The sequence below is a fragment of the Colobus angolensis genome, unplaced genomic scaffold (assembly GCF_000951035.1).
Source record: "Colobus angolensis palliatus isolate OR3802 unplaced genomic scaffold, Cang.pa_1.0 Scaffold96, whole genome shotgun sequence".
Classification (NCBI taxonomy): Eukaryota; Metazoa; Chordata; class Mammalia; order Primates; family Cercopithecidae; genus Colobus; species Colobus angolensis.
The window spans coordinates 3,574,696-3,589,417 of NW_012123598.1; the positions used below are offsets into that span (position 1 = coordinate 3,574,696).

General features: G+C 57.8%; 2 protein-coding genes across 3 annotated transcripts in view; one reads left to right on the forward strand and one right to left on the reverse strand.

The window, feature by feature from the left end:
- The window catches only part of CNOT3 (CCR4-NOT transcription complex, subunit 3), a 12,950-nt gene extending 2,815 nt beyond the window's left edge, over positions 1 to 10,135 (reverse strand). Inside the window, exons 1-15 of the mRNA XM_011932520.1 lie at positions 10,027 to 10,135; positions 9,844 to 9,911; positions 9,515 to 9,589; positions 9,281 to 9,370; positions 8,897 to 9,025; positions 8,699 to 8,794; positions 7,217 to 7,436; positions 6,991 to 7,124; positions 6,378 to 6,434; positions 4,516 to 4,897; positions 4,310 to 4,433; positions 3,301 to 3,499; positions 720 to 819; positions 418 to 616; positions 49 to 181 (exon numbers count right to left, since the gene is read on the reverse strand). Coding sequence (XP_011787910.1) covers positions 49 to 181; positions 418 to 616; positions 720 to 819; positions 3,301 to 3,499; positions 4,310 to 4,433; positions 4,516 to 4,897; positions 6,378 to 6,434; positions 6,991 to 7,124; positions 7,217 to 7,436; positions 8,699 to 8,794; positions 8,897 to 9,025; positions 9,281 to 9,370; positions 9,515 to 9,589; positions 9,844 to 9,911; positions 10,027 to 10,051 — 2,031 coding nt within the window. The 5' untranslated portion in view covers positions 10,052 to 10,135. The remainder of the gene's footprint in view (positions 1 to 48; positions 182 to 417; positions 617 to 719; positions 820 to 3,300; positions 3,500 to 4,309; positions 4,434 to 4,515; positions 4,898 to 6,377; positions 6,435 to 6,990; positions 7,125 to 7,216; positions 7,437 to 8,698; positions 8,795 to 8,896; positions 9,026 to 9,280; positions 9,371 to 9,514; positions 9,590 to 9,843; positions 9,912 to 10,026) is intronic.
- LOC105504899 (leukocyte immunoglobulin-like receptor subfamily B member 3) overlaps positions 1 to 14,722 on the forward strand; it is a 141,738-nt gene that overhangs the window by 74,408 nt on the left and 52,608 nt on the right. The window contains exon 7 of one of the 2 annotated variants that reach the window (XM_011932543.1): positions 10,002 to 10,017. The exons of the other annotated variant lie outside the window; for it this stretch is intronic. Within the exon in view, the coding sequence (XP_011787933.1) occupies positions 10,002 to 10,017 (16 nt within the window). The remainder of the gene's footprint in view (positions 1 to 10,001; positions 10,018 to 14,722) is intronic. 2 annotated transcript variants of the gene reach the window in all.

Here is a 14,722-nt window from a genome sequence, read left to right on the forward strand (position 1 = left end):
GGCGGCGAAGCCGGGGGGCCCGAGGCTGCCCCGGGGGCCCTGCTGTACCTCCAGATAGTAGAAGATGAAGAAGAGTGTCTCGGTCGACAGGCGCTGGTAGAACTCCACCGTGTCCGAGTGTGGGGGTGGCATCTGGTGGTGGTAGGGGGGCGTCGGACAGGGGTTCCGGGGGAGGTACTGCCTGCGGGAGCAACAGGAAGGTCAGTGCCAGCTGCCTACTAGTCCTGCCCTGATCAAAAGGGTGCTCAGAACTGCATCCCCACGGGGGAGATGGTACAGAAAGACCCGGGGCGGTGCTGACCTTCAGTGGAGAGCCCAAGTCGGGCCTGGCGCTCTACCCACAGCCTCACAGGTTCAGCCACTGCCTCCTTGCTAAGACTTGAGCCCCAGCCCACCCCCCTTCCCTGTGGCCCTCACCGGATACGCTCAGAGTCAGAGGGGTGGGGCATGTGGTGCCAGGCGGCCTCTTCCATGGCCTGCTGGTAGAGCTGCTCCTTGGTGAGGGGCACAGGGCCCAGCGGACAGACACCCAGCGACAGCGGTATGTTCACCTCTGACAGCTGCAGCGGTGGCTGAGCTGAGGCCGGAGGTGCTGATGTGCTGCTCAGGATGATGTCTGTGGGGAGAGGTGGGGGTCCGGCCCCTCAGTAGTGAGGATGGGTCAGGGGTCAGCCCCTCCTCTTTGGCCCACTGCTTCCCCACCATCCTGGGTTCCTCACCTCGCTCAGTCAGGTGCAGCGTTGGCACAGGGTCCTCAATGCCAGAGCTGATGGCTGCCCGTTCCGCCATGGACTTCAAGGAGCTCAGAGGCTCAGGCGCCTGGGGAGGAAACGAGAGGCCTGGCCTGAGCACTTGGGCTGCAGCAGCAAGTGCAGCCTGACACAGGTCCCAGATGCGCTCGCCTGCCCTGCTTGGGGGCTGTGGAGGGCCAATGAGCCACTCCTCATGATCTACCCATGACAGGTAAAAGCATCAAACTGTAGGGAAACAACTGGAAACGACTGACGCATTCATCAGCAGAGGAACGTCCAGTAAGTGGGACTCTGCACCGTGGAATAACGCACGGAGATTTTCAAAACACGAGTCCGTGACATACTACAGAAGTAAACGCCAACCTGCAGAATATGTACAGCGTGCTGCCATTTTTGTCAAAGGATGTGCCAATAGTACACACTGCTTCACTAGGGACACCTACATGCTGGGAGAGCTCCCGCCTGTCTTGAAGGAGGCAGGAGTCTACATGCTCAGCTGTCTGCCTCTGACTGGCATGGGGTGACTGGGATCAGGGTGAGCCCAGCCCTGCTAGGCTTCAGTCTCCTCGCTGGCAACAGGTAGGCTGGGTCTCCAGACCTGTAGCCACAGCCTCGTTTCCTATTACAAAGGTTACAGCAGGCTTCTGTTCCCCAAAGTCAGGGCTGGTTTCTCCATCTCCTCCGGCCACGTGCAGCTGTCCCTAACCCCAGCCCTGTGCGGGACTCCACGATGCTTCAGTCGCCAAGGCTTATCCATCCTGTTTTGCTATATTGCCCAGGCAGGTCTCAAACTCCTGAGCTCAAGTTATCCTCCCGCCTCTGCCTCCCTAAGAGCTGAGATTACAGGTGTGAGCCACCGCGCCCGGCTATCCGTCCTGCTTCTAACCCACCCTGGATGGCTCCCTTCCCTGTCACGCCACCATGCCCCACGCAGCCCAAGCCTGTCCTCTCCTACCCAGACCACCCTCCCTCTATCCTGTCCTCACCAGCCCCGGGGGACCTTTCTAATGAAGTCATGTTGTTCCTTCTCTACTCCAAACCCTGCCACGGTTCCCGACCACCGCAGCAATTCCTTTTTGTTAGTGATGATGTTAAAAGCTATGGACCCCTTTTGAAAATCTCAAAGCTACTGTTTCCCCTTTTTCCAGAAAAATGCATGCACTATAAATATCTTGTCTACCATAATTCTAAAATTTGGGCCAGGCACGGTGGCTCACACCTGTAATCGCAGCACTTCGGGAGGCTGAGGCGGGCGGATCACCTGAGGTTAGGAGTTCGAGACCCACCTGACCAACATGGTGAAACCCCATCTCTACTAAAAATACAAAAGTTAGCCGGGCGTGGTGGCGGGCACCACCCACTCAGTAGGCCGAGGCAGGAGAATCACTTGAACCCGGGAGGCGGAGCTTGCGGCGAGCCAGATGGCACCACTGCACTCCAGCCTCGGTGACAGAGTAAGACTCCATCTCAAAAAAAAAAAAATAAATTAATGCTTCTGTTGGGCCAGAAACTGTTCCAAGAGCTTTATAAGAATGACTTAAGAATGATTTAGTCTTCCAAACAAACCTATATGGTAGGTATAATCGTGACTATTGCCATTTCCCAGATGAAGGGAAGGCACAGAAAGGACAATGCCAAGACTTGGACCCGGACAGCCTGGGCGCACACGCTGCCTCCCCGTGGAAGCTGCACTACAGGATACTGGCTCACAAGCCAAGCCCCAGCTCCTGAGCCTGGATGATCAGGATCCCCCGTCCTGTCCTGCTACACCCACTCTCTCAGCCCCGCAGCTGGTGGCACTGCCTCCTGCAGAGTGGACACCTCTCTCCTCTGCTGCATCCTGCCCAGCCTCGTAAAGACGCATGCTCCTCCTAAAGCACCTCCTGAAGCCCTTCCTGCAGCTATTAGCCCCCCTGCCTGGTCCAGGTCTCAGCTTAAACATCACCCCCTCTCAGAGCCTTCCTGGGCCTGTCTCCCAGGTCAGCTCAGATGCCCCTTGGTGGGCCCACAACAACCTTCCCTGCAGCTGCTCCAGCAGGGAAGCTTCCTAAAGGGAGGAACCAGGCTGCATTCACCCAACACAAAGCTTGGCCCCCAGTGGACTTCAACAAGTGTTTTCTTGACTGAAATGGTTTCTTAGCTAGGAAAAGGAGGGTAGTGAGCTAAGTAATGGGTCATGTGAACTCGAGAGACTGGTATGCCTTGTGAGGACCAACGGGGACAGAAACTGAGGGCCTGGGTGGGGATGAGGATGGAGACCCAGAGACAGCAAGCAACAAGTAGAACCAAGAAAAAGGAAGAGACCCACAGCAACACAGCTCTGGAGGGAACAAGAGGGGAGGTGTGAGAGCCCCAGAGATCAAGGTCACAGGGAGAGTGGTACAGAAAGACCTGCAGAAGCAGCAAGTGTGAGAAGGGGACAGAAAGCTAGAGAGAGAGAGAGTGTGATCCAGAAAGGGGGTGGGGGCAGGGGGCGCAGCTAGTGACCTGGAGGAAAGGAACAGCAGAGGCAGGACACAGAGGCTCGGGGGATGTCCTAGGAGCCCACCTTGATTTCCGGGGCGGTGCTGAACTGTGGAGGCCCATTGAGCAGGGCACCGGCTGCCTTGGCATCACTGAAGCTGGGCGTTGGGGAGCTGGGAGGATTCACAGGCAGTGGCACCAGGAGGCTGGGTCCCCCTGAGTTGTTCCCTGAGCCTGGGGCCACACCCCCAGCCCCTGTTGGGGCTGCCGCACTGGGTTCCTTCCTGGAGAGCATGGAAGAGAGGGGTTGAGAGGAGGGTCCCTGAGGGTGGGATGGGCAGAGAGGCCTGGCTGGAGGGAGGGGAGACTGCACATATCAGATGGGATCTGAGAGGGGCGGCTGAGGGTAGACAGATGGGACAAAGTGGCTCTGGGCAAACACAGGCAGAACCCAATCTTTGGAATGGTTTCTCATCAGTAGAGCAGAGCTGCGGGGGTGGAGGTGAGGCTTCTCGGGTGCTCCACCAGGCCACAGGCTGATCAAAACCAGCTGCCTTGGGCAGGTGGACACAGAGCCCATTCCCTCTTGGGCAGGCCAGCTGGAGCTGGGGTGAGGGAGCCAGGAAGCAGGCCTTTCCTTTGTGCGCACTGATCTTTCTTGGGGCAGTCTTTGGGAAACAGGCAGACACAGTGGAACGGTCTGAGCTAAGATTTGGAGGAGTGGCTGCAGAGGAAGGAGGACTTTGGGACAATTCACTTGGAAAAGTGGAACAGTGACCCTGCGGTGGCAGTCAGGTAGCCTTGGGCAGGTCACAGAAATGGGGAGGAGAGGGTATGGGGCTCTTGAGAAAACTTCCACTTAGATGAGAACATATTTTAGAATGTTCTGAAGGGCAAAGCAGGGAGGCTGATGTAGTTTCCGTGCTGGAAAGAAGTGGGGCTGTTAACACCCGACAGAGGTGGAGGACAGTGCTCGGACATTCCCAGCAGCAAGGGCGGGGGTCCCAGAACCCACTGATGCAGGGGTGAGGCAGCAGCGGCTCTCTGTCCCAAAAGGCTGCCATCCCAACCCTGCCGATGGCCGAGACACTCACGAGGTGCTGGGAGGTGGGTTGTGGGGGCCGGAAGGGGGGCCCAGGGCCTGGCTGCTGGCATTGTTGCCCCCACTGCTGCTCAAAGCCACCTCTGCCGGGCTGTCTGCCACAACTGAGCTGTAACCTGGGAACAAAGAATAAAATGGGAAGGGCTGCCGGCGGCTGCCCAGCCCCGCCCATGCCCACCCCGCTGCCTCCCCACTCACTGGTGGCGCCATTCTGCTTGCCAGCCCCTCCACCGGCACTGCTGTTACTATTGCTGCTGCTCCCTCCACCTCCGCCGCCGCCGCCTCCGCCAGGCTGGACGCTGGGGGGCCGGGGCTGGGTCGTGCTGGGCCCACTGGTAGCTGGTGGGGCCACAGCCTGGGCATAGGGGGCAGGGGTACCCGAGTTGTGGCTGGGAGCTGGACTGGCCTTGGGGCCCAGGGCACTTGGGGGTGCTGCTGGGGCGGGGACCCCATTGTTGCCAGGAGTGGTGCTCAAGGCAGAGGCAGCAGGCGGGGGGCCGGAGGGGTAGGTGGGCGGCACAGCTGGGGACTGAGGGTGCTGGTTGCTGTGGACGGCCTTGGAGCCGTTTTTGGCTGGAGACTGCAGGTGGGAGAGAGCAGAGGATCAGGACCCAGTGGGCCAGCTGGTCTCCCTCACCGCCCCCACCTGAGGCTCCATTTTCGTCCCAGCAGCCTCCTCTCTGGCCTCGCTGCCCCCAACTGCTCCCGCCCTCCTGGGAACCTGGGTGACCTTACTCACCCTCATGGCTTCAGTCACCTTCATGCTTAAAACACACACTGATTTCCAGCCTGCCCAGCTTCCCAAGTCCTGCCTGGACACTGCCCCACGGACACCCCCACAGGGATCTGACCACAACTTAGGTTGTCAGCCAGAGAAGATCCATCTGTTGGAAGCCAGGGGACTAGTGGGAAACATCTAAATGTCCTGAATATGAGATTAGCTAGAGCAGCTTAATGTCCAAGAGTAGAAAGAAAAACAGCTGGAAATTGGATAGTAATTCTGAACGTCACCTGAAGGGTCACAGAAACTACTCACAGGACTGTAAGTTACCAGCACTCCAGAAATTGGTGGGAGGGTAAATGTGCTCATGGTATCCCCACTGCAGGCAGCTGCCGACAGCACTCAGGCTGCCGAGCCTAACCACCTCCTGAACTTCTTTCCAGCCACCCCACAGGCTCCCTGCGCTTACCAAGAGCCCAACAGGACTGACTAACCACTTCTCTCCTGGGATCGCTGCTTGGCAGTGGGAGCCTGGGAAGGTGGCAGAGCCCAGCCTGGCCCCTGGAGTACCTGCCTCAGTGTCTCTCCTCATCACCTCCTGGCCCTGCTCCCTGCTGCCCGCCCTCCCTACTACCTGCGGGTCGTCTTAGTCTCCACGCCAGCCCCCTCAGTGCTCACTCAGGGTGTCCCCTGGAAACCATCCATCCCGTTAGCCCACAGAGGGGCCTCAGGCCCACGCTGCTCCTGCCTAACATTCTTCTGTAGCAGCACTTCCGAAAGCAGGCTCCTGTCCTGGGCGCTGTTAAAGGAGTTGGAGAAGCACTGCCCGCCACCATCTCCTCTCGGAAACTTGGAGTGTGTGTTATCAGCACAGCAAAGGCCCCGTCACTTCCTAGGCTTGTTTGGCTCTGGAGGCCACTCAGGTCCACAAAGCCTGAGCCCCTCAGCCTGAGAGTCCCGCTCCCTGTGCTCACAGCTGGACCCCTGGCCCCGCACACCTGGCCAGCCATCTCTCCACACTTCCAAGCTTTCTGTCACAACTTCCCCTTGTTACTGGCTGCCGCCTCTCCCTGCCAGGCAAACTCAGCTGACTCTCAAGCCCAGGGCGCTCCACAGCAGCATCTCCTGCCTGCCTGGCACCAGGCCGGGGGTGACCTGTGCCACCCCCTTGACCACAGCCCCAGTCACCTGTCCAGTTGCCCTGCCCACCTGCCCTCAGGGCAGCACTGATTTCTGACCCACCTGTGTCCACCAGCCCAGCACAGTGGCCAGCACTCAGGCCTCAATATGCCTTTGGGATATTGCCCAACATGCCCATCCATTCCAGACTCACACCCACCTGGCTGACTTCACTGTCTGTGGAACGTCCCCTCTTCTTATCATCTTCAGAGTTTTCCTGAGGTAGGAGAGGCAGAACAGAAACCTGTGTGACCTCTGGGGGTCTGACAGAGAACCGCCAGTCTCTGAATGTCCCGGGCCCTGGGCCCAACTGACTGCCACTGCAGCCCCAGAGCTGGTCAAACAGCTGTCCCTAATCTGCCTGGAGAAACCACCTCAATTCAGGCTCTCCAATGTTCTTGTTTTCTGGGAGCCAGCACTGACCCACCAGCCTCTTAAGGATCTGGGAACCTGCTCTCCACAGGGAATCCAACCCTTGGATCCCTGCCCAAGGTGGCCAGCTACCCAGCCTCCTCAGGCAGCCCAGGCACCGGCCCCTCCCACCTCCCAGATCCAGGACCTAAACTGGCCCAGGATACACCCTATTACTCTTTATGTTCTTTAGGGACCCAGATGTAAGATCTTAGGGTGTGCTCCAAGAGCCTAGACCCCGGATACCTAGATCTGTGTTTCCTCAGTTACTCTCCCCTAGCCACTTTGGAGTGGCCCAGATTTGCCTCCTCCAGTCCAGCCCTGCTGGAAACACAAGGTACTAGTGCCCCGTGGGGCCTCACCGTGGTACAGTTGGCGGGGCTGGGCGGGATGGGAGAGCTGGAGGTGGTCGAGGTGGGTGTGCTGCTGGACTGGTTGAAGATCTCATCCTCCATGTGGCTGTGGCTGGGGGGGGAGGTGGCGACCAGCGCCTGTGCTGTGGGGGCAGAAGAAGGGCATGCTTAGCTGGCTCACATAGCCCACTCTGGGCCCTCACTTCCCGTGCCACGATCAGCCCCAGGGCCTCACGAATGTCCTCGAGGTCCAGGTCATCGTAGAGAAACTCGTTCTCCTCGAAGTCGGGGTCCTGGGATGAGTCGACATAGTACTCAACGTCGTCCTTGATCTTGCGGATGGCATCAACGAGGATGGAGTCATTGTCCAGCATGCGCAGGATGGTCTCTAGCATGCGCACGTGGTAGCGGTGCTTCTCGATGTGCCGCTTCAAGCCCTCGATCCGGTCCTGCTTCTGCTGGCGAGCCCAGGGCCAGGCTCAGGGGCTGCAGACCACCTGCTTGGCCCCTCCTGCCCCCACAGAACCTGTCCTCAGTCCCTGACCCCTGTGGAGACCCAAAGCCTCCACACCAGCCCCGTCTGGGGTGGCGCAGTACGGGGTCCACCCCCCCTCTGAGCCCCGTGGGGACCACAGGGCTTGACATCTTGGGATCCCACTGCTCTGCTCCCTCCTCTTCCCACACCTTTCTGGCTCCAGGAGTCCTTGGAAATCTCTAAACAACCCCAGAGGTCCTTGTGCCATCCCATGACTTGGCCTCCATCTGCACTTCACCTGATTTCTCAACTGAGCCCGCCCACCACTGACCGCCTCTGGCAGACGGATACCCTCCAGCTTGCTCCAGCAGTAACAATGATAACCCCCATTTGTGAGGAGCTTGCTGTTTAGAATCGTGATGGTATCTGTCATCACTAGGACCCCCCAACCCCACCCATTTATCCCAGAGGGAGCAAAGATCCATAAGCCTCGCTCCTGCCCTCCTCTCAAGGCCCCTTTCGGACTGAACATCTTAGTCTCGGTTCCAAATCCCTGCTCTGTTCGAGGACCCATCATCTCCCCAAAAGCCCCTGGTTCCCAAACCCCTCAGAATCTGACACTCAACCCTGTCATCTTCCACTTCCTGACCCTTTCCCACCCACAGCTTCCCTGAGGACCCGGCTCTCCCCTCCCTGTGTTTCTGGTTTCAACAACTCCATACAGTTTGTATCCCTCTGAACTCATACCCCACAATCCCAGGTTTTAGAACCTGGGACCCCAATATCCAGCTTCGTCCCAGATTCCTCTCTTCCTTCAGGCCCAGTTCTCTGCCTTCTCCATGTTCTGCTTGTCTCTGCCCACTGTGCTCTCCCTAGGACCAGCGTCCTCTGGGTGCCAGGAGGCCTCTTGCCAGGGGTGTCCTTCAGGTCTCACACTTACTCTGTGGCTCAAGCTCAACCTGCATTCACCTTCCCCCAAATCGTTCCCCTTCACGAAGGCCCCACTGTCTACCCAGACACCCAGGGGACCCTGAGATTCTGTCTGACCTCCTCCCTGCCCCACCTAGGCAGCTGCTAAGCCCTCCCGATCCTGTCTCTCAAATCCCTAATCCCGGCTGCTGGCCCTGTCCGCCTGAGGAATCCAGGCCCCAACTCCCAGGAGCCTAAATGACTGGCCTCCTGCTGGCCAGCCCATCCCCATGCCCATCCCCATCCCAAAGGCGTGGGGTCTTCCTCACTCACATCCTTGTCGCCCTTCTTCTTGCGTGTCTGCACTGACAGTGACTCCACCTCACTCTCAAACTGGTCCACCTGCATGTTGAGCGTGTCGATGGTATTCTAGCGGGGGAGAGGAAGAGGAAAGCCATCGGCCAGGGTTCCCGCCTACACCCAGGGCTCAGGATCCTCAGAGTTCACCTCCTCTTCTCCACCCCAACTCACCGTGAGCCACTGGCCAACCTCTTCCTTCTCCTTCTGGGCAGGATCTACCTTCTGGGCCAGGCCCAGGCCCTCCTTACTGTAAGCTTTGGTTTTGGTCTCTCGTTCCACAACTTTGAACCGTTCCATTTGCTGTAGAGAGTGCAGTCGGCAGGGGGCTCTCAAAGGCGGGAAAGGAGCTGACTAAGGGCCAGCAGACACTCAGACCTGAGCGTCATGACCCTACTTTCTGAGCTCCAAGTCCGCTGCCTCTTCCCCTCCCTTAGGTGCAGAAACCTTACTTCTCTTGAGGAACTCTGCGGTCTGGCCGCGCTGCCTCCGCCCCTTGAGATCTCAAGAATCTGGTGACCTTCCCACCTCTCTAGGACTCAGGCTCTAGGCTCCTACCGTCTCAATGAGCTTGCGGTTGTCTATAAGCTGCCTCTTGTCCTTGATCTCGTTGGACGCTACCCATGTCTTGATCTGGTCCCTCAGCCGCTGCAGATGGGAAAAGCAAGAAAGTCAGACCTCAGGACCCGGGAACTGGGGCCCCACAGCTCCTTCTCCCTGGGACCCAGCAGTCCACTCTCCCAGTTCCCTCAACCCTCAGGACACAGGCGTCCAGGCCCCCAGCCCCCTCACTTGTAGCTTCTTAATCTCCTTCTTTAGGTCAGCCTCATACTTTTCTTTCTGGTTCGCGTTGGCTGCATTGTGGAGCTGAGGGATGGAGGGAATTCAGAAGTCAGTGTGGGAGGGGATGTCCCAGTACCCACTCCAGTGAGTCTTCCTTATGCTGGGGACTCGAGGACCCCCCAACCCCTACCCCCAATGAGTCTTAGAGCCGATTCTCTTAGGTCCTCAGCATCTGCAATATGTAGCCCCTCCCCCTGGTCACCACCCAGAGCTCCTGAGCCTTCTTCCTGTGCCCTCCTCTCTGAAGACCCAGATGATTAAGGTCTCAGCCTCTGTACCTTCTGCCAAATATCTTCAAACTGCTCCACGCCCTCGGACACCTTCTTGAGGCAGCGATCAATCTCACCTGGCCAGGGAGGAAGAAGGCTGTGAGAATCCTGCCCAGGCGGCAGGTATCTAAAGAGCAGTCCTCAGAAGAGGGAGCACGTGGCTACAGGTGCAGTAGGAAGTCAGTCTAGTACCTTGGAGTTTGCGCTTGTCCGCCATCTTCCCTGCCCTACAGACGCACTCTCTTCATACTCTCTTGGAGACTGACGCTGCTAGGAGAGATTGGAGAAGAATTAACACGTATTCTCTGGCTGGTAAAAACCCAGAGACGTGGACCTTGTCAGCATAGTGAGGTAGGTGGGACTGGTAAAGGAAAGAAGCATTTGCTATCTGACAAGAGACCAGTCCCAGTTCTCCTGATGCTCACTTGACTGCCCAGCGTAGTGTCTGGACAACAGAGGACCCCATAAGTTTGTTGAAACAAGAAAAGTTACATACTTTTTTGTGTGCCTCTGACTCAGGAAGTGGAAAATTCCTGTAGCATGGAGTCCCTTCTCCCCAGATTACACTCAAAAAGATTTTTCAGAGCAGGACAAAGTCATGCTGCACACAGCTGATGACTGGGATGAAGGCATTAGCCCTGCAGATCACACTTCCTACTCGGAGGGGCTGGGTACAGAGGTGGCTAGAAGAGGTCATCCCTCAGACAAGCCAGCAGACAAGCGAAACTGGCAGCTCACAGAGAAGGGCGTGTGCGTGTGTGTTGTGTGTGTGTGTGTAAGCTGTAGGTGAGAGAAGAAAGACTGGGGGTGGGGGAAAATGACGAGCAGAGATGCCGAAAACTATGAAGAGCTGAACCCACTCATACAGACAGGGCTGAATGCCAAGCAGAAGGGACTTAAACCACCAAGAAATTTATTCCAGAGCAGGATCCTTAAACCAAAACGAAATAACACTCCTAACCCAAAGAAACTGACACCAAGAAGGTTAGAGATTTGGGGACAGAAGGCAGCACCCAAGAGAGACCTGGGAGAAAACAGAAATCTTACTAAGATAAGAGGGTGCAAAGGTACCACAGCTGTGGGGAGCCAATCTGCACACACGAAGGAATCCCATATCAAGCGGATTGGGAATTTAGACTCAGGGAAACATGCACCATCAGGGCAGGAACCCAAAACTTAAAGAGAGGAGCGTCTTTATTTTAAAGGAAGTTACATGGAACCCAGAGAAGACTGAGGTCAAAAGGGAGTACCAAGGAGCTTGAGTCCAAGGGAAGACACACCTTAGGGCCTGACAGCGAGACCAGGGCGCCCTGGGGAGAGAGGCTTATGCTAGGAAGACTTCTGAGATACCAGTGGAGATTGCCCTCTTCCCCTCCAGGGAGGGCCTATAAGGAAAAGCACCGTTCCCTGAGATCCAGGGGCCGCTCCCGCTCTCCTTGTGCAGGGCGGGACACCCGGGAGTAGCCACTCACTGTACAGACAGAAACAGCCCCGTACTGAGGACTGAGAACCTCAACACGGGGGAGTCACACCAAGAGGGTCCTCACCCACAAGGAAGGGAACGTCTGGCAAACAGTGCCGTCCAACAGAACTCTGCAGTGCTGGGAACACTCGATTCATGCTCATCTGTTGGCCACTGAACATCTGAAATATGGCAAGTGTAACGGAGGAACCGAATTTTTCATTTTTAACTAGTTACTAATCACCACATGTGACTAGCAGCAACCATATAGGACGGGTGTGCTTTAGAACAAGAAGCCCATAGAGGACAGGGCTGGTGCCCTAACCCCAGGCAGAACTTTCCCAACACTGCCGGGACCCATTCTGGGTGGTCAAAGGTAGGGTGCTACCTTACACTTGAGGGGACTTAAATCTCCTCAGTAAAAGGCCCAACCTAAAGCAAAAGGCAGCACCCCCGCCCCGAGTCAGCTAACATGCCACAGCTGGGGAATCTCCAGGAAGGCAAAGCAACAACAAAAGGACCCAGGAGAAAGTGCCACAGTGGGGATTCTGACTGAGGAGGGGCAAGTCCCTTTGATCCAGGGAGCTTACACAAGGCAAGGCCCAGACACCAACCCTGAGGTGTGCAGGGATCCTCACCAAAGTCCAACACCCCAACACAGAAAAGCCTCTTACTGCATAGGGGGAATAAGAATGTGAAACGAGAGCTTACGCTCCCTCTTTCCATCCCAGGAACCCAACAGAGGGTCACGGGCAGGCGCTCCGGCCCAGAGAGAGAAGAGGTCTCATGGTCTTCACCCCTAAACAAGGCAATCAACACCTTAGGGAGGTGCTACGCTCCCTGCGCCTCCACACGGAAAGGACTGGAACCCTAGCACAGAGGAAGAACAGCCTCAGAGAGGAGACCGCTCTGTGGCAGCCAGAGAAGGAAGTGCTGGAGGGTCAGCAGCCAGCTGGAGGGAACAAGAGCCCTGGCCTAGGAAGGTGGTGTTTCAGACAGCACAGCGTGACATCGACGTCGGCTACAGCTGAGACCCAGTGAGGAGGCAGCTCCTCCACAGAGAAGGGGCAAGTGCCACAGGCCCAGGGTACTTGTCCCCTAGAGAGGCTGGAGCCTTAGTCACAGTGGAAACAACACCTTCCCCCCTAAGAAAATTCCTATATCATGAGGGTGTCTGTACCTCTGGTCCCCCCAGCAAAGGACCAGAGAGAAGGGAAGCTGGAGCTTGAGTCCTGAAGCAGAGACGCTGCCAGAGAAGAAAGAGCCCCATTTGCTGTAGTCAGTGGGGCATCCACCAAGATCCTCCAAGGAAGGTGGTGCTTGAAGGTCCACTTCCAGGCGTGAAGAACCTGCGCTCCGGCACCAAAAGCTCTCCAAGAGCACTGAGGAATCTGGGAACCTTGGCCCAGGAGGAGACTTACCCAAGAGGAACACACATCCCATAAGGCAGGGACCCACAAGGGGTGGGGTGAGCAGGACACCAGCCTCACAGGAGCCAACACGCCTAAATGAGGGCCAAAACCAGTAAAGAAGAGCCCCCCAAACTTCACCTCAGGGAAGATGATACCACCACACAAAGACTCGAGGAGGGAGAGGCAGGAGGCTTAGTCCTGGGGAACGAATACCGGGCGGTCCTTAACCTTGAGGGCTGTCATGTGCCCACACAGCGGTCTTTGTCATGAGGCGCCTTTGATCTGGGAGAGCTTCTGCCTCTGTAGCAAGGAGCTCTGCGAACTGACGTTGAAGGGTGATCCTTAACCCGGGTGGCTGCTGACATGGCCACACAGAGGCTCTGAGACTCTAGGAGGGGATGCGTTAGGGCCTGGGGTGGAGGGAGGCATCTCCACTGAGATGCCCCTGCCAAGGGTGGGGGGCTGGAAACTCCTACTTCGGAAAGTCTACACCAGAGAAGTCTCTGGTCCCAGGGACGGGGTCTACAGTAGAGTCTCCCGCTTGAGACTCAGGTATCTTACGTCCACACAGCCAGGCAACTATGCCTCACCCCATACAGTGAAAAATCAAGAGGGGGTTTTGGAAGCATTAGCCGGGGGCACCTGCATCCGAGAGGAATCCTCAGCCTTACGGTGGGGACACACGCAGAGGCGTGGACACCTCAAGTCCAGAAGAGCAGCCGTACCAATACCAAGGATGGCAAGAACCTTATCCCTGGGAGAGGCAACACCAAGAAAGGGTCCTTACCCTGGAGAGAAGGCACAGCCCCAGAGGGAAGAGCCCCCACCTCGCAGTACAGGAACCCGGGTCTAGGAAGCTTCCTGCTCCCATGGAGTACCAGCAGCGGGGCAGGAAAGCGAAACCCTTGTTCTCCAACTGTGACACCCAGTGTGAGGGCAGATGGGAAGACAACAAACCTACAGTGTGGGATCTGATGCAAGTATCAAGGGCAGTGGGCTTCTTGGTCCCTGGAGAGATGACACCCTAAAGGAGGAGGCTGGTGTGAAGGCGGAGGCTGGTGTGAAGGCAAAGGAGCCTCACAGGCAGAGGTGAAAGGAGTGAGGGGAGACATCTAAAGCCCTCACCAAAAGGGCAGGAGAGCTCACCCCGGGGTGGGTGGCCGCCCTGCACTGAGAGGCAGGGACTGCTCAGAAAGAGGGGCTGGCGCTGCCCGCAGTGGGAGCTCACTAACATGGACAGCGTGGGGGCTTAGTGTCCTTCACCACGAAGCCTTCACCAAGCACCTGAGCGCCAGGGGAGCCCAGCAGCCCCCAGCAGCAAGACCACAGTGGCCCTGACATCACCGGGAGAGGCCCACACCCAGGTCGGAGAGTCAGGATGCAGGGGAGTCCAAGGCTGCAAAGCCAGGGGCAGACACCACGATCCAAGAAGTGTGAGAGCTCAGGCCAGACGTGGGCCACACTGAGGACGGTCCTGCACCCCAGGTGGGGGAAAGCCAGACCCCCCCAAAAGGCAGGCGCCCGGTGCAGCGGGATGCGAGGCTTGAGCCACCCAGGGCGCTCCTCGCTACGAGAGGGAAGAGCTGCAGACTACAGAGGTGCAAACTTCGGCAAAGGCTCCAACTAACGAGGAGTTTCTCCTCCACTCCTCTCCCGAGAGGCTCCCATCCGATACGGACGGACAGCTGGAACCTGAGACCCAGGGGAGGCTGCGCTCCGGGGAGCAGTGAGGACGGATGCGGAGGCTGGCCTCGGTCCTGGGAAGGGTGACTCCCCCCCCAAGCTGAGGTCCTCGTCCCGGGGTGTTGGCACACCCCCCACCCCGCCACCGTCGAGAGAGAAGCCCCGGCGCGGAGGCTGCCCCCCAACGCGAAGGACCGAGGCCGAGGGGGGCAGGCACCTGAGCCCCGAGAGGGCGGGCACCTGGGACCAGGGGCGCCTCCATCCTTCCAGCCAGGAGCCAATACCGACGCGGAGAGGGGCGGGCACCTCGCGCCCGGGAGGCTTCGCACCC